General features: G+C 47.0%; 3 protein-coding genes across 5 annotated transcripts; 1 reads left to right on the forward strand and 2 right to left on the reverse strand.

Moving 5' to 3' along the window:
• Window positions 1-926: 926 nt before the first annotated feature.
• ACBD7 (acyl-CoA binding domain containing 7) lies at window positions 927-21,622 on the reverse strand. The gene is made up of 6 exons (XM_030940032.1): window positions 21,500-21,622; window positions 13,819-13,923; window positions 12,455-12,660; window positions 1,596-1,713; window positions 1,370-1,432; window positions 927-1,282 (listed from the first exon to the last, which is right to left on the reverse strand). The coding sequence occupies exons 3-6, from the start codon at window positions 12,464-12,466 to the stop codon at window positions 1,209-1,211; spliced, it is 267 nt and encodes an 88-aa protein (XP_030795892.1). The 5' UTR covers window positions 12,467-12,660; window positions 13,819-13,923; window positions 21,500-21,622; the 3' UTR covers window positions 927-1,208.
• RPP38-DT lies at window positions 20,743-21,490 on the reverse strand. Its single transcript, XM_010365984.2, is given in 3 exon segments — window positions 20,743-20,862; window positions 20,864-21,163; window positions 21,165-21,490. Coding segments are annotated over 3 exon segments (468 nt in total). The 5' UTR covers window positions 21,270-21,490; the 3' UTR covers window positions 20,743-20,799.
• RPP38 (ribonuclease P/MRP subunit p38) lies at window positions 21,616-25,859 on the forward strand. 3 transcript variants are annotated; one of them, XM_010365983.2, is made up of 3 exons: window positions 21,754-22,203; window positions 23,833-23,951; window positions 24,910-25,859. In XM_010365983.2, exon 3 carries the CDS (start codon window positions 24,920-24,922, stop codon window positions 25,766-25,768), a length of 849 nt encoding a protein of 282 aa, XP_010364285.1. In that variant the 5' UTR covers window positions 21,754-22,203; window positions 23,833-23,951; window positions 24,910-24,919; the 3' UTR covers window positions 25,769-25,859. The 3 variants fall into 3 exon arrangements, with proteins under 3 accessions (XP_010364284.1, XP_010364285.1, XP_030795891.1); XM_010365982.2 differs by lacking the exon at window positions 23,833-23,951 and having other exon boundaries at window positions 21,616-22,203; XM_030940031.1 differs by lacking the exon at window positions 23,833-23,951 and having other exon boundaries at window positions 21,754-22,236.
• The last annotated feature ends 63 nt before the right edge of the window (window positions 25,860-25,922 follow it).

A 25,922-nucleotide genomic window follows, 5' to 3' on the forward strand; every position in this document is an offset into this window, starting at 1 on the left:
CAAGAAAATAAAGATTTAAAAAACCTCTCAGAAACAAACAAACAAAAAATAACCATGTTTTCACTTATAAGTGGGAGTTAAGCAGTGTGAACACAGGCTCCTGGAGTGTGGAATAATAGACATGGGAGGCTTGGAAAGGTGGGAGGGGGTGAGGGATGAGAAATTACCTTTTGGGTACAATGTACAGTGTTTGGGTGATGGTTACACTAAAAGCCCAAATTTCCCCACTACACAATATATCCATGTAACAGAACTGCACTTGTGACCAGGTGTGGTGGCTCATACCTGTAACCCCAGCATTGTGGGAGGCCAAGGTGGGCAGATCACCTGAGGTCAGGAGTTTGAGACCAGCCTGGCCAACATGGCAAAACCCCATCTCTACTAAAAATACAAAAATTAGCCAGCCAGGGTGCAAGCACCTGTAATCCCAGCTACTCGGGAGGCTGAGGCAAGAGAATTGCTTGAACCCAGGAGGCAGAGGTTGCAGTGAGCTGAGATCGCACCACTGCACTGCAGCCTGGGTGAGAGAACGAGACTCCTCAAGGAAAAACAAACAAGCAAACAAAAACTGCAGTTGTCCTCTCTAACTCTATAAAAATAAAATACAAAATACTTTTCTAAAAGAACTTTTTTAAATTTTAAATACCTTAAGTTCTGGGTTACATGTGCAGAACGTGCAGGTTTGTTACATAGGTATACACGTGCCCTGGTGGTTTGCTGCACCCATCAATCGGTCACCTACATTAGGTATTTCTCCTAATGTTATCCCTCTCCTAGCCTCCCACCCCCGACAGGCCCTGGTGTGTGATGTTCCCCTCCCTGTGTCCATGTATCCTCACTGTTCAACTCCCACTTATGAGTGAGAACATGCTTGGTTTTCTGATCTTGTGATAGTTTGCTGGTAATGATGGTTTCCAGCTTCATCCATGTCCCCGCAAAGGACATGAACTCATCCTTTTTCATGGCTGCATAGTATTCCATGGTGTATATGTACCACATTTTCTTAAAAAGAACTTTAAAGATACCTGGTTTAAGCAAGTACAATTGAGTAAACCATGTAGTTTCAGTATACTCCTAATATTACAATTCATGCTAATAGCAAAAATATACATGATACATCAAGTTAACAGTGTGCCTCTCCCTCTAAATGTTAGGTCATGATAGCATTAGGAAGACTTCAAAAGCAAATATTCCTCATATGCTGTATTCTAAATTCCATATTTTTCTATCAGCTCCTTTGCTTTAGAAATATAGGCACTCATCGCATCTTCCGTCGACAACCCTAGAAAGATACAAACAGGTTATCTCCCTGATTGGTGCACTGGGAAATTAAGAAAGTTTGCCATAAACTTGTGAAAGACTAAAAAACCTTTTTTGAGGTTCCATGCTTCCCATTTGGCTTTGCCTTTTAAATCTAGCATTCCTGGACACTCTGGCAAGAGAAAGAGAGATGCGTTTGCAAGTTAACATTTTACTCTGCACTTCTATACACATTGTTCAGAGTATATTATATTTTAAGTAATGATATACTATATTATATAATTATAATATATTAATTGTAACATTAATATATTAATATTAATAATATGTAATACCAATATTAATGTCTCCAATTATTGCTTGTTTGTAAAGCCCATAGAGTTCTTTCAGTTCTCCATCATCTGGTCTTGCTTTCAGCTTCCTCACATCTTCTGCAGCCCTGTCAAAATCAGCCTAAAGGGGGGAAAAAAAGGAGCATTTTACCACCAAGAAAAAGGAACTCAAAGAGCAGGAAGAGGAAGGTTTCAAACAGAAATGAACTTCTGCCGCTCTGGTTCTATCAGAATGATCTTAATTTACTTGAATTCCTGGGAGTTCACCTCTCCTGGGACTTATCTCATATGAGGAACTATAGAAAATTCTTAATACGGAAAATGTTCAGTTTACCTTCCTTTTATTTTTTTATTTTATTATTATTTTTTTTCAAGCCAAGGTCTGGCTCTGTCACCCAGGCTGGAGTGCAGTACATTGGCACCATCTCCACTCACTGCAACCTCTACTCTGGGGCTCAAGCCATTCTCCCACCTCAGCCTCCCAAGCAGCTGGGACTACAAGTGTGTACCTCCAAGCTCAGCTAATTTTTCTATTTTTGTAGAGATGGGGTTTTGTCATGTTGACCAGGCTAGTCTTGAACTCCTGACCTCAAGTGATCTGCCCACCTCGGCCTCCGAAAGTGCTGGAGCTACAGGCATGAGCCACTGCACACCTGGTGAGTTTGCTTTTTCTTTCTTTTTTTTTTTTTTTTTTGAGATGGAGTCTCACTCTGTTGCCCAGGCTGGAGTGCCACAGCAAGATCTCGGCTCACTGCAACCTTTGCCTCCTGGGTTCAAGTGATTCTCCTGCCTCAGGCTCCTGAGTAGCTGGGATTACAGGCTCCTGCCACTGTGCCTAATTTTTGTATTTTCAGTAGAGACGGGGTTTCACCATACTGGCCAGGCTGGTCTTGAAATCCTGACCTCATGATCCACCCGCCTGGGCCTCCCAAAGTGCTGGGATTACAGGTGTGAGCCACCGTGCCTGGCTGCTTTTTTTTTTTTTTTTTTTTTGGCATTATTGATACTCAATGGAGTTTTCTCAATGACCTCACAGATGCGTCCTCCCTCTTCTGCCTCAGTTCTACTTTACTACATGCAGGGGCTTTGCTACCAGTTAATACCATCGTCTGGGGTGTTTCTCTTCCAGTGCCCTCATGTCTACATTCTTTAATATTAGCATTATTCAGACCTAGTTAGCTTCTGAGGGTAATCAATATTCCTGATTTGGTTGAGTTGCTTGTACAGATTCCTTTTCACACTAGACCTAAATTATGAGATTTATTGCAAATGATTTCTAGAAAAGAGGAGTTGCTTAGCCAATTTAGAGCTGATTAGGGAAAACTGTATACCAATATACTTGAGTAGTATGTTTTTAGACTTCTTGGAAACTCTATATACAATGTACTTAAGCCTGGCGTGGTGGCTCATGCCTGTAATCCCAGCACTCTGGGAGGCCGAGGCAGGGGATCACTTGAGGTCAGGAGTTCGGGACCAGCCCGACCAACATAGCAAATCCCTGTCTCTACTAAAAATACAAAAATTAGTGGGCATGGTGGTGCACACCTGTAATCCCAGCTCCTCAGGAGTCTGTGGCATAAGAATTGCTTAAACCTGGGAAGCAGAGGTTGCAGTGAGCTAAGATAATGCCACTGCACTCTAGCCTGGGCGACAAAGTGAGACTCTGTCTCAAAAAAAAAAAGTACTTAAGTAGTAAGGCTTGTCCCAAGTTAACTCTGAAAATGGGGACCTCCCTAACCCTGCAAGACTCTCAGGCTGGCCCGGGGTTCAGCCAGTAGCTGAAATAGACAAGGAAGTCCAGTGTACTCTGGAGCCTGAAGGTTCCCAGATGCTTCATCCTTTCCCCTTTCTAACCTCTTAGTTTATACTCTGTGAAGGGCTTCGTGATTATTTTCCTTTATAGATTTTGAAACTAAACTGTGTCTTACCTTATTTTTTAAAACTCAAGATAAGCAGGAATTGTCCGTAGGCTGGCTGTCAAACAGGGGAAGTTCAAGGATATATGCTAGCTGCCCCCTGCCCCCCACACTTCTTCTCTGATGCCAGAGCTCTCTTTGGATCCAAAGGCCTAGGAGAGAAAGTGGATAGCCCCAGTGTAACCTCAGTACCCTGTGGGCTCAGCAGAGTGGCTGGCTCAAATTTCCTTCCAGCCCCAAAGACAGCCAGTACTGTGGCAGGCCAGGTCCCCCTGACGGCTGAATAGGCAGGCCTCCATAACAACCGTTTCAGCACTGAGTGGTTACATTAAATATTAAAAACGGAAAGAGCCAGCGACCTCATATGAAGACTCCAACAAAAGCCCACCAAGAGTTTTGCCCAGGCTCTTCCTGGGGCTTGAGGCGTAACAAGATAATGAAGGAATTCTTAGCAGGACCCATTTAGGATTAAACAAGTTTTACTGGGGTCTGAAGAAAATCCCCAGACCTCCACAAACAAGTTTTATTGGGGTCTGAAGGAACTCCCCAAACCTCCATGATTTAGCAGGAAACAAGGGTAATCACTCCAGCACCTGGACCCATCTAGATTAAGGACATTTGCTGAGGCTCCAGAGGAAGGTCTTCAGGACTCAGCCTTTAGTTATAGATTAGAAGTTAGTCACTTAAAGCTTTAGATGAATGCACACTTACATGCAGACATATAACTTAGAAGGCATATAAGCTCTGGAAGCCTCTGTAGTTTTGAGTTGGCTTGGCAATCATTTCCAGGCCGTCTCCTTGTACCCAGTAACAGAAACCAACTCTCTCCTTTCCCAGTTTATCTGCATCTCATTATTGAGCTGAGAGAATAAGCAGCGCGGCTCTCCGTTTGGTCCGGGAACAGTAGTACATGCAGCACAGTTGTTTTGTGAACAAAATCACCTGTAAGTTGGAGATCAGGGTCTTCAGCCTAAAAAACCTTGAACAGGGCCCATCCTCCTACCCAGTTCCCACAGGGGACTGAGAAGCACGGAGGCATGGAATAAGGGGTGCCTTGTCTTCTGAGTGTCTTCCTAAGAAACTCTTGGCTGCTTTATACTAATGCCATGGTTAAGAACGTGGCTCTGGAGCTAGACTGCCTTGGTTGGAATCCCAACTCCATCACTTAAGTGCTGTGTGACCAGGCTGGGCGCAGTGGCTCACGCCTGTAATCCCAGCACTTTGGGAGGCCAACGCAGGCGGATCACCTGGGGTTGGGAGTTTGAGACCAGCCTGACCAACATGGAGAAAACTGTCTCTACTAAAAATACAAAATTAGCTGGGCATAGTGGCACATGCCTGTAATCCCAGCTACTTGGAAGGTTGAGGCAGGAGAATCACTTGAACCCAGGAGGTGGAGGTTTCAGTGAGCCAAGATCATGCCACTACACTCCGGCCTGGGCGACAGAGCAAGAATGTCTGAAAAAAAAAAAAAAGTACTTGCAATAAAGCAAGACATAAGAAATACTTTTAGTTTATGTTTTAGCGAAGAAAACAAATTCTTTTTATACACTCAGCTTGGTAAGTTGTATAGAAAAAATAAAAACTAGAAAGATGTGTACTAAAAATATGTAAACAGTAATTGCCTCTGATTATTGGTTATGTAGTTTTAAAATATTTTTGTACTCCGCAAATTTTCTATAATGTGCATGGATTGTGTTTATAACAAGAACAAAATTGAAATGCTACCTGAGTGGCCAGAGCCGCTAAAGGGCAAGGCTATTCAGAAGGGGTATAGGACCTTCCTCTGCAGGTTTATAGGCCATCTCAGGTGTTCTGTTTGCTCTGAAGTCTCATGTTGTTTTCCAGTGACAGCAACTAGACTCCTTTTGATGTGCCAAACCTTAATTAGAATTCTAAGCCTTTTTAAAAACCCAAATAAGGGCTGGGTGCAGTGGCTCACGTCTGTAATCCCAGTATTTTGGGAGGCTGAGGTAGGTGGATCACTTAAGCTCAGGGGTTCAAGATCAGCCTGGCCAAAATGGTGAAACCTGGTCTCTACTAAAAGCACAAAAAAATAGCTGGGCATGGTGCCTCACACCTGTGATCCCAGCTACTCGGGATAGACAGAGGCAGGAGAATAGCTGGAACCCAGGAGCAGAGGTTGCAGTGAGCCAAGATCCTGCTACTGCACTCCAGCCTGGGGGACAGAGTAAGACTCTGTCTCAAAAAAAAAAAAAAAAAAAAAAAAAAGATCTAATGAAACTCCTAGACCCCTCTGCACATTACAGCTAAGCCCTGACACAGTTTCCCATGCCATTTCAGGGGTCCCCACTCTTTCTCCCTATGCAGGTAGGGAAACCAGTGCTAGAGCAGTGGTCAACATTATTCGCTCTGTCCAGCCTGTCTAGTTCTGGCACCTCAACGCAATACATTCCTGCCTTAAGGGGCTGCTCTGACGCACCTTCCTGCAGCAGCCCTTTCCTATCCCAGCCATGATAGGCTGGAATACAAACAACATTGGCCTTAGCCAGGATACTCAGGTATGACTTGTAGCTTTGAAGCACACTTCCCTGAGACTCTATGCAAGAAACAAAGATCCTCTGAGTTGCAGCTTCAGTCGCAAAAAGAGTATCAGCCTCAGCGGGAAGGTGCCAGTGTGTCCGGAATTGGTGGGTTCTTGGTCTTGCTGACTTCAGGAACAAAGCCGTCGACCCTCACGGTGAGTGTTACAGTTCTTAAAGATGTTCCTTCTGATGTTTGGACGCGTCTGGAGTTTCTTCCTTCTGGTGGGTTCGTGGTCTCCCTGGATTCGGGAGTGAAGCTGCAGACCTTCGCTGTGAGCGTTACAACTCTTAAGGCGGTGCCTCTGGAGTTGTTCATTCCTCCCGGTGGGTTCGTGGTCTCCCTGGCCTCAAAAGTGAAGCTGCAGACCTTCGTGGTGAGTGTTACAGCTCATAAAGGCAGCGTGAACCCAAAGCGTGAGCAACAGCAAGATTTATTACAAAGAGCCAAAAAACAAAGATCCCACAATACAGAAGAGAACCCAAGCAAGTTGCTGCTGGTTAGCTGGGCAGCCTGCTTTTATTCCCTTATCTGGTCCCACCCACATCTTGCTGATTGGTCCACTTTACAGAGAGCTGATTGGACCGTTTTGACAGGGTGCTAATTGGTGCATTTGCAATCCTCTAGCTAGACAAAAGCTCTCCAAGTCCCCACCAGACTCAGGAGCCCAGCTGGCTTCACCTACTGGATCCCCCATGGGGCCTGCAGGCGGAGCTGCTCGCCAGTCCCGAGCTGTGCCTGCACTCCTCAGCTCTTGGGCGGTCGATGGGACCAGGCGCTGTGGAGCAGGGGGCGGCGCTTGTCGAGGAGGCTCGGGCCCAGCAGGAGCAGACGGCCACGGGGAGGCTTGGGCATGACAGGCTGCACGTCCGAGCCCTGCCTCGCGGGGCGCGGGCTGAGGCCCAGCTACAACTCGAGCGTAGTGCCGGCAGGCTGGCACTGCTGGGGAACCTGGCGCGCCCTCTGCAGCTGCCGGCCCGAGTGCTAACCCCCTAACTGCCTGGGGCCCACAGTGCAGGCCGCTCGGAGTGCGGGGTCAGCTGAGCCCTCGCCCACGCCCATACCCGCCGGAACTTGGGCTGGCCTGTGAGCACCTAGCAGCCCTGGTTCCCGCCGGGGCCTCTCCCTCCACTGTTCCCAGCAAGCAGAGGGAGCCGGCTCCGGCCTGGGACAGCCCAGAGAGGGGCTCCCACAGTGCCGTGGCGGGCTGAAGGGCTCCTCAAGCACTGCCAGAGTGGATGCGGAGGCCGAGGAGGTGCCGAGAGCAAGGGCTGCTAGCACGTTGTCACCTCTCACTAGGGTTAAGGATGATTAAGAATATAATTTTATTTTTGAGATAGAGTCTTGCTCTGTTGCTCAAGCTAGAGTACAGTGGCACAACCATGGCTCACTGCAACCTCCGCCTCCTGGTTCAAGCAATCCTCCCACCTCAGGCTCCCAAGTCACTAGGGTTACAGGCATGCACCAACATGCCTGGCCAATTTTTTTGTATATTTAGTAAAGACAGGGTTTTGCCATGTTGGCCAAGCTGGTCTCAAATTCCTGAACTGAAGTGATCTGCATACCTCCACTTCCCAAAGTGCTGGGATTACAGGCGTGAGCCACCATGCCCGGCCAAAAATGCAAAATATTCTTGATTTGATTCAATGGACTCTGCCCTCCCAGAGCTCATCTCACAGCTCATACTAATGAACAAACTTACTTACTGAACACCTCTGATAGATCAGGCCTTTGCCAGGCAGATGGGCACGCACAAGGCAGTGTGCTTGAAGGTGCTCATAGCCTGTTGGGAAATGAACAGGGCAACAGGTACCACATGGGACTTGCTGCAAATAAGGTGCAGCAGTTGCTCTGGGAACACTGGAGGTAGCGCAGAGGGGAAGGTACGGAACGGAAAAAGCTGTCCCTGAGATGAGATGGTGATTGTGCTGAGGGGTTCGGGTCTGCGTTTGTTGGGTGCAGAGGGGCAGGGAAAGCTGCTCCCAGCAGTGTGGACAGAAATTACTAGAGTTCAACATAAAGGCTGTGTGGGGTTGCATAAATACTCATAAATAAATAAACAATAAATAATCACCTTGGCGGCACCCACAGGGCCTCAGGGACTGCTGGCGGGTGGCGTGAGCCTGGTCTGAGTCTATTAAGTACATCCTTGTTGGATGGTTAATGAGTGAGCAGACTTTAGAGGGATCAGAAAGTTATCATAGGTGAGATGCGGCTTTAAATATAGAGCTATGAACATTGAATTCCAAAGCATTCTTGTTACCAGTGGAGAGTTCCCAAGTTCTCGGCATTTTTAACAAAAAATTGGAGAAAATGCACAAAGCAAGGAAAGAATGAAGCAACAAAAGCAGAGATTTATTGAAAGCGAAAGTACATTCCACAGGGTGGGAGCAGGCAGAGTACAGGGACTCAAGAGCCCTGTTACAGAATTTTCTGCCCTTAAATACCCTCTAGAGGTTTCCCATTGGTTACTTGGTGTGCATCCTATGTAAATGAAGTAGTAGCCTGCAATCAGAGGCTAAAGTGAAGTTACAAAGTTACACTTCTATGCAAATCAAAACTTGGCTCACGATCAGTCTGATTGGTTGGGGAAAGCAACCAATCAGAGGCTAAAGTGAAGTTACAAAGTTACATTCCTATGCAAATGTCTGATTGGTTGCAAAAAGCAACCAATCAGAAATACTTTCGATTTTCCATCTGCTACACAGAGTGGGGAGGAGGTTGCAAAGGGAATAGCCTCGGGTCCTTTTATTACATAGGTGTGGAAAGTTGGGGTTTTCCTTTTGATTTAGTTCTAGGAAGTCAGTGTGAATCGGCCTTAGGTTCTCTGCCTCCAGACCGTATTCTCCTGCCTCATTCTGAGAGAAAGGCATCACAGTTTTGCAGTATCCTGTGCTGCTGCAGAGCTGGGCTTGCTACCTTTGGCAGGAACTCCAGCTGAGCTGATTTCTCCTGAGAGAGGGGTCCTCAGCATCCTGGTTGAATGTTTTGTGCATGATCTCCCCCGAGATCTCACCCGAGCTTGAGATTCTGCAAGACAAACCGCCTTAAGGCTACTACTGCCGCTCCCTGGACTCCTTCCTGTTCATGCTTTTGACACGAGGCCCTCTCGCTCCACCTTTGGCGTAGAAGTTACGCCAGCATCGCTCACACTGGGTACATCCTGGGTGCATCCTTCCATGCTGATTAGGCGGGCTGCTGTGTAAATTACCTTTCACATTTCAGCCTCACTGAAGACAGCCTCTGAGGGTGACTCACCTCATCTGACTTTACTTTCTGCAGCCAAAGAACATGGTCATCCCACATAGGGGGTTGACAAGGTCTTCTCAAGCAATTCTTTCCCATCGCGCAACCCAATTAAGAAGATAAAAAATTCTCACACTCAAGGAACTGCAGGGTTCTTAGGTCACACAAATGTGGGCTAGGGGAAGAGGTTAGTCTTTTTTGCCAATTGTTAAAATCATCAGTCCCCTAGATTTGAAAAGATACATCTTCTGGAGGAAGAAGTCTGCTTTTTAGCTTCATCATCTGGGAAAGAAATTTGTCCATTTAGGATAAACATCAGCTCTCCTAAATGCTTTGGTGAGGACGGAAACGTATTGCAATTTTCAAATAAAATCAGGAGGCTATAGCTGAAATAGAAATTCCATTTGTTTTGCTACTCCAATGACAGTCTACTTATTCTTGTATAAATAAATAGAAGACTGGGGACCCTGAACTAGTCACCTTTCCTCTAATTTCCACTCAATGAGTATCTTGGCAGAACACTAGTACCAGTATGATCCCTGCACATGCCAGTGAGGTAATAAAGACAGAAGAGGTTTCAATATGTCAGCCAGTTATTACCTGTCATTTTTAAAAGTTACTTTCAGCTGGGCGTGGTAGCTCACATCTGTAATCCCAGCACTTTGGGAGGCTGAGGCAGGTAGATCTCTTGAAGTCAGGAGTTCAAGACCAGCCTAGCCAACATGGTGAAACCCTGTCTCTACTAAAAAAACAAAAATTAGCCGGCCGTGGCGGCAGACACCTGTAATCCCTACTACTAGGAGGCTGAGGCAGGAGAATTGCTTCAATCTGTGAGGTGGAGGTTGCAGTGAGCCAAGACCTCGCCGTTGCACTCCAGCCTGGGCAACAGAGCGAGACACCATATTGAAAAAAAGTTACCTTCCTCCAATATTGTTAACATGCAAATGCATTGTTAGTAGATAACATCATGGGTGATATTAATACTCCTTAGCATACTGCTTTCCTGTGACGTCCCTAAACTCTTAATTCCTCATTGCAAGTATTTCAAAAGCAAACAACAACAAAAAACCAAAGTACTAAGCTAAAAAGGAACCTTTCAGATCTTTCAGGAACTTTTAGAAGAACGTTTTGATCATTTTGGGGAGAGTTCAGTATAAACACATAAGTCATGCATAAGAATATTTAAGTCAGGCACAATAGCTCACGCCTGTAATCCCAGCACTTTGGGAGGCTGAGGCGGCAGATCACCTGGGGTCAGGAGTTCGAGACCACCCTACCAACATGGAGAAATTCCGTCTCTACTAAAAATACAAAATTAATCTGGCATGGTGGTGCATGCCTGTAATCCCAGTTACTCCGGGGAGGCTGTGGCAAGAGAATCGCTTGAACCCAGAAGGCGGAGGTTGCGGTGAGCTGAGATCATGACATTGCACTCCAGCCTCGGCAACAAGAGCGAAACTCCATCTCTCACACACACACATAAATAGCCAGGTGTGGTGGCGGGTCCCAGTTACTTGGGAGGCTGAAGTGGCAGGATCACTTGAGCCCAGGAATTCAAGGCTGCCGTGAGCTGAGATCGCGCCATTGCACTCCAGCCTTGGTGACAAAGTGAGAGCCTGTCTCAAAACAAACAAACTAACTAAATGTTCCACCACAAGCTTATCCTTATTGGACTTTTACCACATGTCAGACATTGTTTTAAATGCTTTATACATATAACTCATTTAATGTATCTCTCCTCCATTTTTAGTTAAAGAAACTGAGGCACGGAGAGGGTAACTATGTCACAGGCTAAGTAGAAGTGAGGCACAAATTTGAACCCAGATGGCCCTGGAGTATGTATTATAACTTTACCCAGGATAGCGTCTTGCCTGACTGAAATGGTTAAACAAGTGAGCCACTTTCTATGAAACTTTGTGCGTGTAAAAGATTACATTTTAGAGGCCGGGCGTGGTGGCTCATGCCTGAAATCCCAGCACTTTGGGTGCCCAAGGCGGGTGGATCACTTGAGGTTAGGAGTTGAAGACCAGTCTGGCCAACACAGTGAAACCCCAACTCCACTAAAAATGGAGAAAAATAGCCAGGAGTGGCGGCGCACGCCTGTAATCCCAGCTATTCGGGAGGCTGACATATGAGAATTGCTTGAACTCGGGAGGAGGAGGTTGCGGTGGGCTGAGATTACACCACTGCACTCCAGCCTGGGTGACAGAGTGAGACTCCATCTCAAAAAAATAAACAATAAAAAATAAAAAACACACGAAAATTAGCCGGGCGTGGTGGCATGCGCCTGTAACCCCAGCTACTGTGGAGGCTGAGACACGAGAATTGCTTGCACCCGGGAGGTGGAGTTTGCAGTGAGCAGAGATAGCACCAACTGCAACTCAGCCTGGGCAACAGAGTGAGACTCTGTCTCAAAAAAAAGAAAAAAAAAATTACATTTTAGAATATTTAATAATGAGAAAATGCTCATATTACTGTGTCAAGTGTAGGAATAAAACCGTATATACACAATAACATCATAGGTATGTGTGTAGATATATGCTACACACATACACACATGAAAAAAACATACTAGCACATACTAGGAATTACCCTAGCATGTTAGCAGTGGTTATCACCTGGGTGAAGGAATTATGATTGGATTATTATCAGTAATTATTAGTTTATATTTGTTGTCTTTTCCAAAGTTTTCCACCCTTAAACATTTTTTTTTTTTTCACATACCTGTAAAACAGTATTTTTAAATCGGAGCCTCACAGATCTCTTCTGCCCAGTATGACACTAAGAGAGGTCCTGGAGGTCCCAACGAGCGAAGGGGAGGGAGCGGGGGATGAGACCGGGTGATCTCGACTCCCTCTCGGAGACGGAGAGAGGAGGCCCACTCTGTGCTCCTCGGTGCTCGTGCCTTGCCTGGTTTTCCGCTCACGGTCGCTCACCCGGCCCCTGGGGTCCAGAACGGTTGCCCTGGGAGCCCCGGCTCGCCGTCAGCAGGCACAGGTGCGGTCTACACCGCCATCCGGGGCGCTGGGGACGCAGTGGGCATGTCCCCTAGGTCTCCGCCGACCGCTCCCGGGGCGCCACGCCCACCGCGAGCCCCACTTGAGCACTCCCCTCGCGGAGCGCCCCTCCCGCGTGGCCTCCCCAAGCCCCGGGTACCTGCAGGGCCATGGTGGCGTCTGCCTCGTTGCTGCCGCTGCTGTTGTCCGGTGCTCTGCCCCCTAGGGCGCCCGCGGCTTCTTAAAGGGCCGCGTCTCCGCCAGCCACTGCCATTGGCCCCGCTCCCGGCCCGGCCGCCTCCCATTGGTCACGGGCGCGGGGGCGAGGCTGGGCTGTGAGCTCCTTAGCGCGCCGGGTTGCCCGGGCTGCAAATGGAAAGGCCAAGAGAAGAGAATTTAAATGAGTTTCTCCCCGCTCTGGGCTCTCTCTTCTATTCTTTCTCAAGAGGGTCTTTGCAGGAAACCCAGAGAGGTCTCCCCAGGGCACAGGCCTCCCCTGGAATGCCTTCTTAAAAAAGAAGAAAGGCAGTGAGAGAGACAGACAGAGGAAAGAAAGAATATACATATTTATCTAGAGAGACCCCCCCCAACTCTCCTAAAATATATATGTAATGTTTTTAATTTTTAAAAATGTATATATGTAAATATGTATTGACCGGGGGCAGTGGCTCACGCCTGTAATCCCAACACTTTGGGAGGCTGAGGCCGGCAGATCACCTGAGGTCGAGAGTTCGAGACCAGCCTGACCAACATGGAGAACCCTGGTCTCCACTAAAAATACAAAATTAGTCGGGTGTGGTGGCGCATACCTGTAATCCCAGCTACTCGGGAGGCTGAGGCAGGAGAATCTCTTGAACCTGGAAGGTGGAGGTTGCGGTGAGCCAAGATTGCGCCATTGCACTCCAGCCTGGGCAACAAGCGTGAAACTCCGTCTCAAAAAAAAAAAAAAAAAAGAATAAATAAATAAATATGCATTTAAAATTTTATAAATTAAAAATATAAATTAAAAATATAAATTTTTTCAGAGGTGAGGGGTCTTGCTAGGTATATTTTTTCTCTAAAAATTTATATATATAAATTTATATTTAAAATTTTAAAAATTAAAAATTTTATACATTAAAAGTGCAAATTAAAAAATATATATATATATATTTAAAGGGAGGTGAGGTTGCCCAGGCTGGTCTTGAACTCCTGACCTCAAGCAATCCTCCCACCTTGGCCTCCTGAAGCACAGGATTCCTTCTTTATACATACTTCTCTCCTGTACCTTATTCCTAGAAACGTGGATGATGAATGCGTCTCCTCCACTCTGCCTCTAGGCGCTGTTTATCATGAGTGAAAGTGGCCTGTGGTTTGCACCTCTTCTCCCCTTTATAAAGCAAAAACACCTAAATTCTGGACACATGCTACAATCAGCCTAACTCGTTTTTAATTATGGTAAAGGCACAGGACTAAAAGCCTATTCAATTTGACCCAGTTTTCCAGGGAAACAAACCCAGTGTCACTCCAAGTCTGCAGACACACCGAATAGGATTACATTTCCAAAGGACTGGAACCGAATCGGCTGGTCATACGAGGCGCTAATTTCCGACGCTTTGCTTGAATAGTAGCATTGATGGAGAAGGGTGACTGGGAGAAAAAAGAAACTCAGTATCAGCAAAGTGACTGAGCTTGAGCGTACAACAATGCAACAAGCAACCGTTCAGCTTGTTTGTGCAAAAGCTCCATTTAAAAAATATTTGCTTTTTCATGAAAATCTTTTTTTCTCCTTGCAAATATTTTTGTGATGAAATCAGTGCATTTCCAAGTAAAGGACCAAAAGCGAAATGTTAGAAAAACCTACTGGGCAGTTGTTTGTGTTTGAAGTCCTAGACGATGGGAAAGGTCCCGTGGGGTACTAAGGCTCATGGCAGCTTCAGCACAGCCTGGCCTTCCTCTGGTAGCCTAGCCCTGGCTGCGGGCAGCACCCGGTCAGTGGTGTTTCAGCGGGAAATACTGCACTGAGTGCGGGTATCAGTCCATATCTTCAGCTGAGACATTCTGGAATTATCATCGCTGTGAGAAACCAGAAGAGGGGAGGGACGGATGCTGCATTGTTCTCTGCTTTATTCTCTAAATCCAGAATGTTCTTTTAAGACCTATTTTGAAAGTATTTTCTTCTCCTGGGTTGCCATTCCCCATCTCATTGCCAGGTCATGTGGGTCTTGTCTCAAGACGCAAGAAGGGGCCAGGCGCGGTGGCTCACGCCTGTAACCCTAGCACTTTGGGAGGCCGAGGTGGACAGATGACTTGATGTCAGGAGTTCGAGACCAGTCTGGCCAACATGGCAAAATCTTTTCTTCTAAAACTACAAAAATTAGCTGGGCATGCTGGCAGGCACCTGTAATCCCAGCTACTTGAGAGGCTGAGGCAAGGAGAATTGCTTGAACCTAGGAGCCTGAGGTTGCAGTGAGCCAAGATGGTGCCACTGCTCTGCAGCCTGTGCAACAGAGTGAGACTCTTGTCTCAAAAATAAATAAAGTAAAATAAAATAAAATAGAATAAAATAAAAACCATAGCATGAGTTTCAGAATAGGTTTTTATTTTTCTATTAAAAAAAAATCCATTGGGATTCTGATAGGGATTGCATTGAATCTTTAATACTGTCAAGATGAACATTTCTTAACCATGGCAGTGCATTCAATTACCTGGAAAAAAGACACAAACCCCAGTCTGATCCCTATTTCCCACCACCATTTTGATGTAACGGCTGTAGGGTTGGACCCAAGCCTCACCAATGATGCATCCATGGTTTTGCTCTCTTCTCTGCAATGACAATTTAGCTCTCCTTCTCTGAATAATACATGTGGTCCTCCAGGATGGACCAGGTCCTGCTGACCTCTTCAACCACATCTCTCGCTCTTTCCCACAGGCATGGACGCTCCACCCCGAGTAACTGAAGGACTTCAACTTCCCTTTCTCCAGGTTGGTGGATAGTTGCAAAATAACTGGCGGAAACACATTGGTGAGGTGGGTCTTTTAAAAATCAAAGATCTTTGGGGAGGGAGGGAGGGGATTGGAGGGGAAGGAGGAAGGAAGGAAGGAAAGGAAGGAAGGAAAGAAAGCAAGAAAGAAGGAGTGGAAGGAGGGAAGGAGGAGGAGGAGGAGGGGACAGGGAAGAAGAGGGAAGGAAGGGGGGAGGGGGGGGAGGGAGGTGGGGGAGTTGAGGGGGCGGAGGAGGTGAGGAGGGAGGGCGGAGTGAGGGAGGGAGGGAGGCTGGGGGGCGGGAGGGAGGGGAGGGAGGGAGGTTTTTATTTGGTATGTTCTTTTTTTGTCTTTAGTTGGTTTTAGAGGGTATCTAGAGATCTTCTCGCTTTCTCTTGATTTCTTCTCTCTCTCATTTGTTTTTGAGACGGAGTCTCAATCTATCACCCAGGCTGGAGTTCAGTGGCAAGATCTCGGCTCACTGCAACCTCCACCTCCTGGATTCAAGTGATTCTCCTGCCTCAGCCTCCCTAGTAGCTGGGATTACAGGCGTATGCCACTGTGCCCGGCTAATTTTTGTATTTTTAGTAGAGATAGGGTGTCGCCATGTTGGCCAGGCTGGTTTCGAACCCCTGACCTCAAGTGATCCACCCGCCTTGGCCTCCCAAAGTGTTGGGACTACAGGCGTGAGCCACCACACCTGGCTCTTTTCCCACTTTCTTAACTAGCCAACTCTTAAGACTCAGTCAACATGGCAACACCTCCAGGAAGACTTCGAGACAAGAAATAGCTTTAGTCTGGTCTTCTGGTCTATGAGCCTCTGGCCATCTCTCTCTGTCTTTCTTCTGTTCTCATTCTTACCTGCCTTCAAAGGGCTTCCGCTCCACTTGGCCTCCCGGCTGTTCAAACAGGCCTATCGCACTCCTGCTCTCGCGTCTCTGCCTCAGAATTATCTTCCCATGGTCAGCCTGGCTCAGTGCTTCCACTCCTCTAGGTCTTTGCTCATCTGTCATCTCTCAGGAGGCCTTTTATCACCCATCCTAGCACCCCCTTCCACTTGTCCCTGCTTTTTCGTCTTTTCTTTTCTTTTCCCTTCCTTCCTTCCTTCCTTCCTTCCTTCCTTCCTTCCTTCCTTCCTTCCTTCCTTCCTTCCTTCCTTCCTTCCTTCTCCTTCCTTCCTTTCCCTTCCTCCTTCCTTCCTTCCTTCTTTCCTTCTTTTCTCTCTCTCTCTCTCTCTCTCTTTCTTTCTTTCTTTCTTTCTGAGACAGAGTCTCACTCTATTGCCCAGGCTGGGGTGCAGTGGCATGATCTCGATTCACTGCAAACTCCACCTCCCAGGTTCAAGTGATTCTCCTACCTCAGCCTTCCGAGTAGCTGGAATTACAGGTGTGCGCCACCACATCCAGCTAATTTTTGTGTTTTTAGTAGAGACCAGGTTTCACCATGTTGGCCAGGCTGGTCTCGAACTCCTTATCTCAAGTGATCCACCCGCCTCAGCTTCCCAAACTGCTGGGATTACAGGTGTGAACCACCGCACCTGGACTTCCCTGCTTTTTTTCTGTAGCACTTTGAATCATCTGACAACTTATATCGTTTACGTTCTTTGTTTACCATTTCTCCTCCTTTAGGACTCTGGCTCACTGCTTTATCCTCAACACTAGCAATTCAATGAATGTCGTATCTATGGGAAAAGAAGGGGGGTGGGGAAGAAAGGGAGGAAGGGGATAAAAAGGAAGGATTAAAGGTCTTTCAAATTTCCCTATTTTCATAAGACGGCACTGCCAAGACCCCTGACAACCTTGGACATCCCCACATAGCCACATAGCCAAGGCCTGACTGCAGTCTACCCTGAGTCCTGGCCAAACGCCTGGATTTCCCTGGGAGCAAGGTTTCCTTTTTTTTTTTTTTTTTTTGATTGAGCGCAGGAGACTTTATTGATGGCACACGACAAGGTGGGGCTCCCTAGGTGTTTCCCTCTTCAGGCGGTCTGCGTGGAAACTGTGAGGGGGGGAGATTCTCAGTGTGGTGGGGCCTGAGTGGCGCAGGGACTCTCCAGCAGTGAGGGCCTCTCTCTTCCTCTCGTGCTCTCACTGGGTCTGGTGGTCCAGGGGTCTTACTCCTTGGAGGCCATGTGAGCTCTACCACCCTGTTGCTGTAGCCAAACTCATCGTCCTATCAGGAAATGTGCTTGACGAAGTGGTCATTGAGGGCAACGCCAGCTCCAGCATCTAAGGTGAAAGAGTGGGTGTCGCTGTTGAAGTTAGAGGAGACGACCTGGTGCTCGGTGTAGCCCTGGATGCCCTTGAGGGGCCCTCCAAAGCCTGCTTCACCAGCTTCCTGATGTCATCCTATTTGGCAGATTTTTCCAGATGGCAGGTCAGGTCCATGACTGACACTCTGGCAGTGGGGACACAGAAGGCCATACTAGGGAGCTTCCCGTTCAGCTTAAGGATGACCTTGCCCACAGGGCTTCCCTATCTTGTAGGAGAGTCTCACAAGGGTGTTTCTCATCTATGTCTCTAGTTGAGACTAGGGCTTTCCATCTTCTCCTCCTTTCTCTGCACCCTCTACAAGCTGCTTCACTTTAGGATGGAGCCACAGGCTTCTGTGTAAGTCTAGAACTGCTTGCTGAAGTTGACAGTTTGTTCCTTGACAGAGTGACCCATCACTCATAACACCTGTCATCTGACCTCTGAGACTGGGAATGCTGTCCCATGGGATTAGAGATGCAGGGAGCTGACATCATGTGGGTCTTGATTTTGCTGTTTTGTGAGGCCTGAGAATTGCTTAACTGCTTGAAACTCCTCACCTTCACCTCATCTCTGTGGACACAGATATTCTTTGGAGTACTACACAGTTCCAATTAATAGAGCTTTCAATATTCATTTTGTAGCTCATCATTAAAATTCATTCTTAGTAACTGATGTAAAATAATGAATTGTTTACCTAACAACTATTGTTATACATGATACAACACACACACACACACAGAGAGAGAGAGAGAGAGAGAGAGAGAGAGAGCGAGCGAGCGAGCTAAGGTCAGAATACCATGGAGGAAAAGAAGAATAGAAGAATCTGGTGGTCAATTCCCTTACATTCTTCTGTTGACAAATTTTCTTGTTGGGACCTTCACTTATTTCATCAAAGGATGGTGGCTAATGATATAATTTATTACTCAGAAGCTTTTTATGTATTTATTTGTTTTGGAGACAGGGTCTCACCATGTTGCCCAGGCTGGAGTGCAGTGATGTGACCATACCTCACGGTAGCCTCCACCTTCTACGCTCAAGCAATCCTCCAGCCTCAGCCCCAGGAGTAGCTGGGACTACAGGCACACACCACTATGACTAGCTTTTTTTTTTTTTTTTTTTTTTTTTTGTACCTACGGGGTTTTTGTCATGTTGCCTAGGCTGGTCTTGAACTCCCGGGCTCAAGCAACCCTCCTGCCTCAGCCTCCCAAAATGCTGGGATTACAGGTGTGAGCCACCACAGCCAGCCATCACTCAGAATCTTAAGTCATTGTCAAACAATGGAAAGCATACAAATCAAACAGTAGTCCAATTCTAGTATATAAAAAGAAAGCTCTAATATTCAAAGACCAAATAGATTTTACAGGACTCTCATTACTGTCATTAAAAAGTAAAACTGGCCAGTTATGGTGGTGCGTATCTGTAATACCAGCACCCTGGGAGGCCGAGGTGGGAGCATTACTTTAGCCCAAGAGTTTGAGGCCAGCCTGGGCAACATGGTGAGACCCCATCTCTACAAAAATTAGCCAGGCATGGTGGCATGCTCCTGTAGTCCCAGCTACTCGGGAGGCTGAGGTGGGAGGATCACTTGTGCTTGGGAGGAGGTTGCAGTGAGCTGAGATGGTGCCATTTAGCCTGGGCAACAGAGCAAGATCCTGTCTCAAAACAAAACAAAACAAAACAAAACTGATTCTTCAGAATAGGATATCAAATATGTAAAGTAATAATTTGAGAAACATGAAAAAGTGTTATGTGTGAAGAAAATCAGAAGATTGAATCCGTATTATTTTAATGTAAAAGCATGCACATATGTGAAACAAAGTAGAAGGGAATACTAAAGAAAAACTGGGGGTGATTGGGTCATGGGAGCATGTTTGTTACTTTTTGGCTGTAATGTTTGTGTGATATAAGAGGGGGAGAAATTACTTTCGAAATGTACTTGTTAACTGTAGCAAAATCTTTGTGGAAATTAAACTGCTAGTTTTAAAATAAAACACAAGCACTAAAATAATAGAGGTTATGTTTCATTTTTATTAACTTAGTTTTGCCATGGTTGAGACTGGATTCACCACAGTTCAATTTATCAAGCACTTAACTATGTGTTCCGCACATAATAATCATCTTAGCATAGAGGATCATCTCTTCTAATCCTCACAAGAGATACTATTTTTATCACTTCACAGAGGAGGTTAATAAACTTGCCTAGGTCATAAGATCTTCAGTTGAAGTTAGGATTTCAACCCAGAGCCAAGTAATGTAATGGCTGATGTTTTCCATAGAGAAAATGTAAGCTGAGATGATGCTCACACTATAAATCTGGAACCTTAGGGGGACAAAAACGTATGGATGTCTCCTTCCTATTTCTTTAGCATTTTAACTAGACCTGTGTATCTCTATTTGTCTTTGGACATGCAAGCTGCTTGCAGTTCATCATAGCGAACTCACACAATTCATTTTATGAAACACAAACCTGTTCTTACAAACTCACTGTCATCTCTTTTTAATCTTACTAATTGTGATAAAAATCACATTGCACTTTACCCTGTGTAACCTCCAATGATCTTTGACCAAAACCCAAATCTTCTTTGTGTGTGTTTGCTTTATGGACAGTTAGGTTCCACATAGGTACTTAAACATGAAAATTGAAATCACAGAGGCTGGGCACGGTGGCTCATGCCTGTAATCCCAGCACTTTGGAAGGCCGAGGCGGGCGGATTACCTGAGGTCAGGAGTTCGAGATCAGTCTGACTAACATGGTGAAACACCGTCTCTACTAAAAATACAAAAAATTAGCTGGGCTGGTGGCCCGTGCCTGTAATCCCAGCTACTCAGGAGGCTGAGGCAGGAGAATCGCTTGAACCCGTGAGGCGGTGGTTGGAGTGAGCCGGGATCACGCTATTGCACTCCAGCCTGGGAAATGAGGGGGAAACTCTGTCTCAAAAATAATAATAATAAAAAATAAATAAATCGGCCGGGCGCGGTGGCTCAAGCCTGTAATCCCAGCACTTTGGGAGGCCGAGACGGGCGGATCACGAGGTCAGGAGTTCGAGACCATCCTGGCTAACACGGTGAAACCCCGTCTCTACTAAAAAAAAATACATACAAAAAGCTAGCCGGGCGAGGTGGCGGGCGCCTGTAGTCCCAGCTACTTGGGAGGCTGAGGCAGGAGAATGACGTAAACCCGGGAGGCGGTGCTTGCAGTGAACTGAGATCCGGCCACTGCACTCCAGCCCGGGCGACAGAGCGAGACTCCGTCTCAAAAAAAATAAATAAATAAAATAAATCATATAAACTATACCAGAAAATAGGAAACAAAACGAACAGTGAAGAGATTGAGAAAAGGAGGCAGATATGTAGAAGAGGAAAAGGAAGGGGGCCCAAGTGAGGCCGGAAAAACCGGGGAGAAGGAGGGGGCTCATTAGGTCAGAAGCAACCTTCCATCTTCTAAGTTCTGGCCAAGGGTAGATCAACAGATCCAGATTCCTGAGCTTTAAAATGTTATTAGGCTGCTTCATCACTTGTCCCTGACGTTGCAGCGACTCCGATGGTAACTTTAGTTTCCATTGCTTGGAGCAGCCACAGTGTACACCGGACAGGATATTCTGCGCAGCTGTTGCTGAACTCAAAGCAACTCCTACTGCCTTTCTCTTCTCGGGGCTCAAGATTCCTTGCATTATTGCCCATAGGCATGTGTTTTACCCCACACTCCTTCTCCCCTTTATCTTGATTTTCGTGGTGCTGGGGAGTCTGCAGGGATTCCATGGCGACGGGTTCACTGAGACAGGGGCTGGGGTTGTGCGTCCCTGAGGCAAAGTAAATACAGAAAAGCGAATAGAGATAGAGGGTTAAGACTCCAAGACACTGAAAGGTAGAAACTGGGTGATAAGAGAGAGGGGAGCACAGACGCCCGAGAGAGCCTGCCCTCCGGATACCACTGGCGGTAGGCTGACCTTGGAACAACTGGAAGGTCCAAGTACTGAGCATCTGCTTACCCGGGCAACTGTGTGGTCTCGCGATACAGACCTCGCGCCTGCGCACTGTCGCTGTAGGGGGGGTCTGGTCCGCAGCCTCCAGCCCGAGGCCTAAACTGGAATCTAAAAGATGGGGCCTCGTTGTGTTGTTTCCGGGCCGTGCGACTCGGTGGGCTGCTTTCCCCTTTCCGGAGTGACCTAACACAGGATAACGAAACCTGCAGTGCTCCCAGCGCTTCCGCCTCTCCCCGTCGCGTCTGGGAGGCGAGGCCGGGAGGCGAGGGCGCTGCGCATGCGCGGCGCAGGCGCACTTGGTGCCGGTGCTGTTGCCCTTAGGTGAAGGCGGATCTGCCATCGTGAGTTCCAGGTGGGCGCGTGGGGCCCACGTAGGGCAGGAGGCCAGCCCCGGGGGGATCGGGCCCGGGACTCCATGGAATCTGGAGGCCGAAGCCCGCGCGCACGCAAGGTCTCCGCTGCTTCCCCGACGCCTCTTGCGTGGTCGCGGGACCCGCCGCCCTCTCGATTGGGCTGCTCAGTCCCGGGCCAGGCGTGTGCACCCAGAGCTTCCGCGCCTCTCCTCGGGCTCCTCTGCTGGATTGCAGCGCTGGCTGGGCACCAGGAGTGCAAAGCGAAAACCCCACGCCGGCCTTTCTGTTCTCCACGGTCTCCAAGGAGACACGGACAATAGAACAACACTTCCGTGTGCTACATAGTAAAGCACAAAGGTACTCGATCCAGGGGCGGCGTGCAGTGGGGAGGTGAGCTTTGGGTCGGTCGTCGCCCCTCGGCTACCGGCGGGTTCCTGAAACCGGAAGTCACCACGGATACCCTTCTCAACTTTACTCCCAGCTGGTCACTACTGTGTCGGGAGATTTTACCTTCTTTTCCGACTAACATGTATTTCTCTCCAGTCCTTTCTGCGGTGTCTCTAGTGCAGGCCACCGCCATTTCTAACCTGGACGACTCCAGGAGCGTCTTTGCTGCTCAAGGATTCTTCCTTTGCCCAGATCCACAAAGATCTATAACGTCTTTCTAATCATGACGCTTCTGCTTTAAAGTTGCTTCATACTGGAAGGCTTGCAAAGGTCTTCATTATCTGGTCCTTACCCACCTTTCCTAGTTTCTCACTACTTTATCTAGCATCTCTGCCCCAGCCACATTGAACTTGCTTTTTTTTTTTTTTTTTTTTTTTTTTTTTTTTGAGATATAGCAGTAGCCCAGGCGGGAGTGCAGTGGCGCGAACCTGGCCCACTGCAACCTCCGCCTGCCGGGTTCAAGCGATTCTTCTGCCTCAGCCTCCCGAGTAGCTGGGACTACAGGCGCGCGCCACAACGCCCGGCTGATTTTCGTATTTTTAGTAGAGACGGGTTACCATGTTGGTCAAGCTGGTCTCGATCTCCTGGCCTCAAGTGATGCGCCCGCCTGGGCCTCCCAAAGTGCTGGGATTACAGGCGTGAGCCACCTTGCCAGCCACCTTCTTTCTTTTAATGGTGAGATACCTTTCTTTACTCCATACTCCCTTTGGTTGGCATTGTTTAGATGTAGGTTAAGAGGTCTGGCCGGTGCCTCTTAGTCCCAGACTAAGTGCTCACGCCTGTAGTCCCAGCACTTTGGGAGGCCGAGGTGATTGGATCACAAGGTCAGGAGATCGAGACCATCCTGGCCAACATGATGAAACCCCGTCTTTACTAAAAATACAAAAATTAGCCGGACATGGTGATGCGCGCCTGTACTGTAGTCCCAGCTACTTGGGAGGCTGAGGCAGGAGAATCGCTTGAACCCAGGAGGCGGAGGATGCAGTAAGCTGATATTGTGCCACTGCACTTCAGCCTGGCGACAGAATGAGACTCTGTCTCAAAAGGAAAAAAAAAAAAAACAAAAGCAGTTCCTCTATGAGGACTGCCTTTTCCTACCCCCTCAACTAAGCTAGGCCTCTGCTGGATATTCCCTAAGCATCCTATAGTTCGCTGACCTTAATGTGCATCAGGCTTTATTGTATAATTACCTGCTAATATTTTTTCCTTGTGGACTCTTAAGCTCACTGAGGTCGGCGACAAAAAAATACTTAATCTTTATGGCCTGGCACATCCTGGATAATCCAGAAAGGTGGTGCCTGCGGCTAAGGGTGGGAGTGGTATTCCAGGCAGAGGGACTAATGTGTATAGACTTGAAGGTGGGAAAATGCTGTTCAGTTCTTTAAAATATCACACCTGATTGGTTTTGAATGGCAGAGGCCACCAGAGTCCTTGCAGATTGTGCACTCTGCGTGGGTGGACATTGTTTACCGTGACCCCCAGGACCTAGAATGCCACTTGCACACTGGAGGTGCTCAGATCTTTTTTTTTTTTTGGCAGATAGGGTCAGATGTGTTACTGGGCTGGAGTACGGTGGCACGATCACGTTCACTGCAGCCTTGACCTCCTGGGCTCAAGTGATCCTCCCACCTCAGCCTCCCAAGTAGCTGGGACTACAGGTACGCCTCACACTTAGCTAATTTGTGTTTTTTTTTTTTTTTTGTAGAGGGTTTCTCCACGTTGCTCAGAGTGGTCTCGAACTCATGGGCTGAAGTGATCTGTCCACCGCAGCCTCCCAAAATTCTGAGACTGAAGGCATGAGCCACTGTGCCAGGCCTAGAATATTTGTCGAATGACTGAATGGAAGCCCATCTAGACAGCATTTTGGAAAACAGTAACAAGTTGTAAGATTAATACCATACAGTCACTAAAAGGTTAATTATAACAAGTAGAAACAATATTTTTAATAAATGAAACAGACAAATGGAATTGTACTATGATTGCAATAATTAAAACTTTCACATATTGCTTGTATAGGAATAAAGACGAAGTCATATAAAAAAATGGGGAAAATTAAACCCTGGTCATCCATTGTCCTGAGTTTTTTTAAAGGGCCCCAGTAGAGCATTTAAAATGGGGTAAGAAAAATGGGGAAAAATAAAATTACTTAATCTTTAAAAAGAAGACAAGTGTATGCTCACCTAATTGGACTTCTGTAATGAGGCTTGCTCTAGCTTATCAAGAATCAGAATACAGGCTGGGCGCAGTGGCTCACGCCTGTAATCCCAGCACTTTGGGAGGCCAAGGTGGGTGGATCACCTGAGATCAGGAGTTTGAGACCAGCCTGGGCAACATGGTGAAACCCCATCTCTACTAAAAAAATAGAAAAATTAGCTGGGCTTGGTGGCGGGTGCCTTTAATCCCAGATACTCGGGAGGCTGAGGCAGGAGAATTGCTTGAACCCAGGAGGTGGAGGTTGCAGTGAGCCGAGATTGTGCCATTGCACTCCAGCCTGGGCAACGAGTGAAATTCTGTCTCAAAAAAAAAAAAAAAAGAGAGAGTACAACCAAGATACTCCTAAGTTACGCAATTGTCACTAACATGAATTTTTTCTGTTGTCATTTTGCTTCTTGAAAGGATTTTTAAAATGGCGGCAGCTCCTCAAGCACCGGGGCGGGGATCTGTCCGTAAGACGAGACCTCTGGTTGTGAAGACGTCGTTGAACAACCCATACACCATCTGCTGGAGCCCTCTGGAGAGCGAGGATATGCACTTCATCCTACAGACGCTTGAGGACAGGCTTAAAGCTATTGGACTTCAGAAGATTGAAGATAGGAAGAAAAAGAACAAAACACCTTTTCTGAAAAAAGAAAGCAGAGAGAAATGCAGCATTGCTGTTGATATTAGTGAGGATCTGAAGGAGAAAACAGATGCTAAGCAGCCAGTGTCAGGGTGGACGCCTGCACACGTCAGGAAGCAGCTTGCCATTGGCGTTAACGAAGTTACCAGAGCCCTGGAAAGGAGTGAACTGCTGTTAGTTCTGGTGTGTAAATCAGTCAAGCCTGCCATTATCACCTCACACCTGATTCAGTTAAGCCTCAGCAGAACCGTCCCTGCCTGTCAGGTCCCCCGGCTTAGTGAGAGAATCGCCCCCGTCATTGGCTTAAAATGTGTCCTAGCCTTGGGCTTCAAAAAGAACAACAGTGACTTTGTGGACGAAGTAAGAGCCATCATCCCCAGAGTCCCCATTTTAAGTGTACCATGGCTTCAAGACAGAATTGAAGATTCTGGGGAAAATTTAGAGACTGAACCTCTGGAAAGCCAAGACAAAGAGCTTCTGGACACTTCATTTGAAGATCTGTCAAAACCTAAGAGAAAGCTTGCTGACAGTCAGCAGGCTTCTGTAACATTACAACCCCTTAAAATAAAGAAACTGATTCCAAACCCTAATAAGAAAAGGAAACCACCCAAAAGTAAAAAAGCTACTCCAAAGTAATCTTGCATAAACTTGCCATGTCATACAGTTTGTGAAAGCACACTTTGTGAAGAAGGCTTGGAACTAATAAAATGAGTTATATTTACATAGATTCATACAGTCCTGTTTGGTAATATTCAAATGTGTAAGACTCTTTGTAACTATGGTACAGATA

This window comes from Rhinopithecus roxellana, chromosome 11, assembly GCF_007565055.1.
Source record: "Rhinopithecus roxellana isolate Shanxi Qingling chromosome 11, ASM756505v1, whole genome shotgun sequence".
Classification (NCBI taxonomy): Eukaryota; Metazoa; Chordata; class Mammalia; order Primates; family Cercopithecidae; genus Rhinopithecus; species Rhinopithecus roxellana.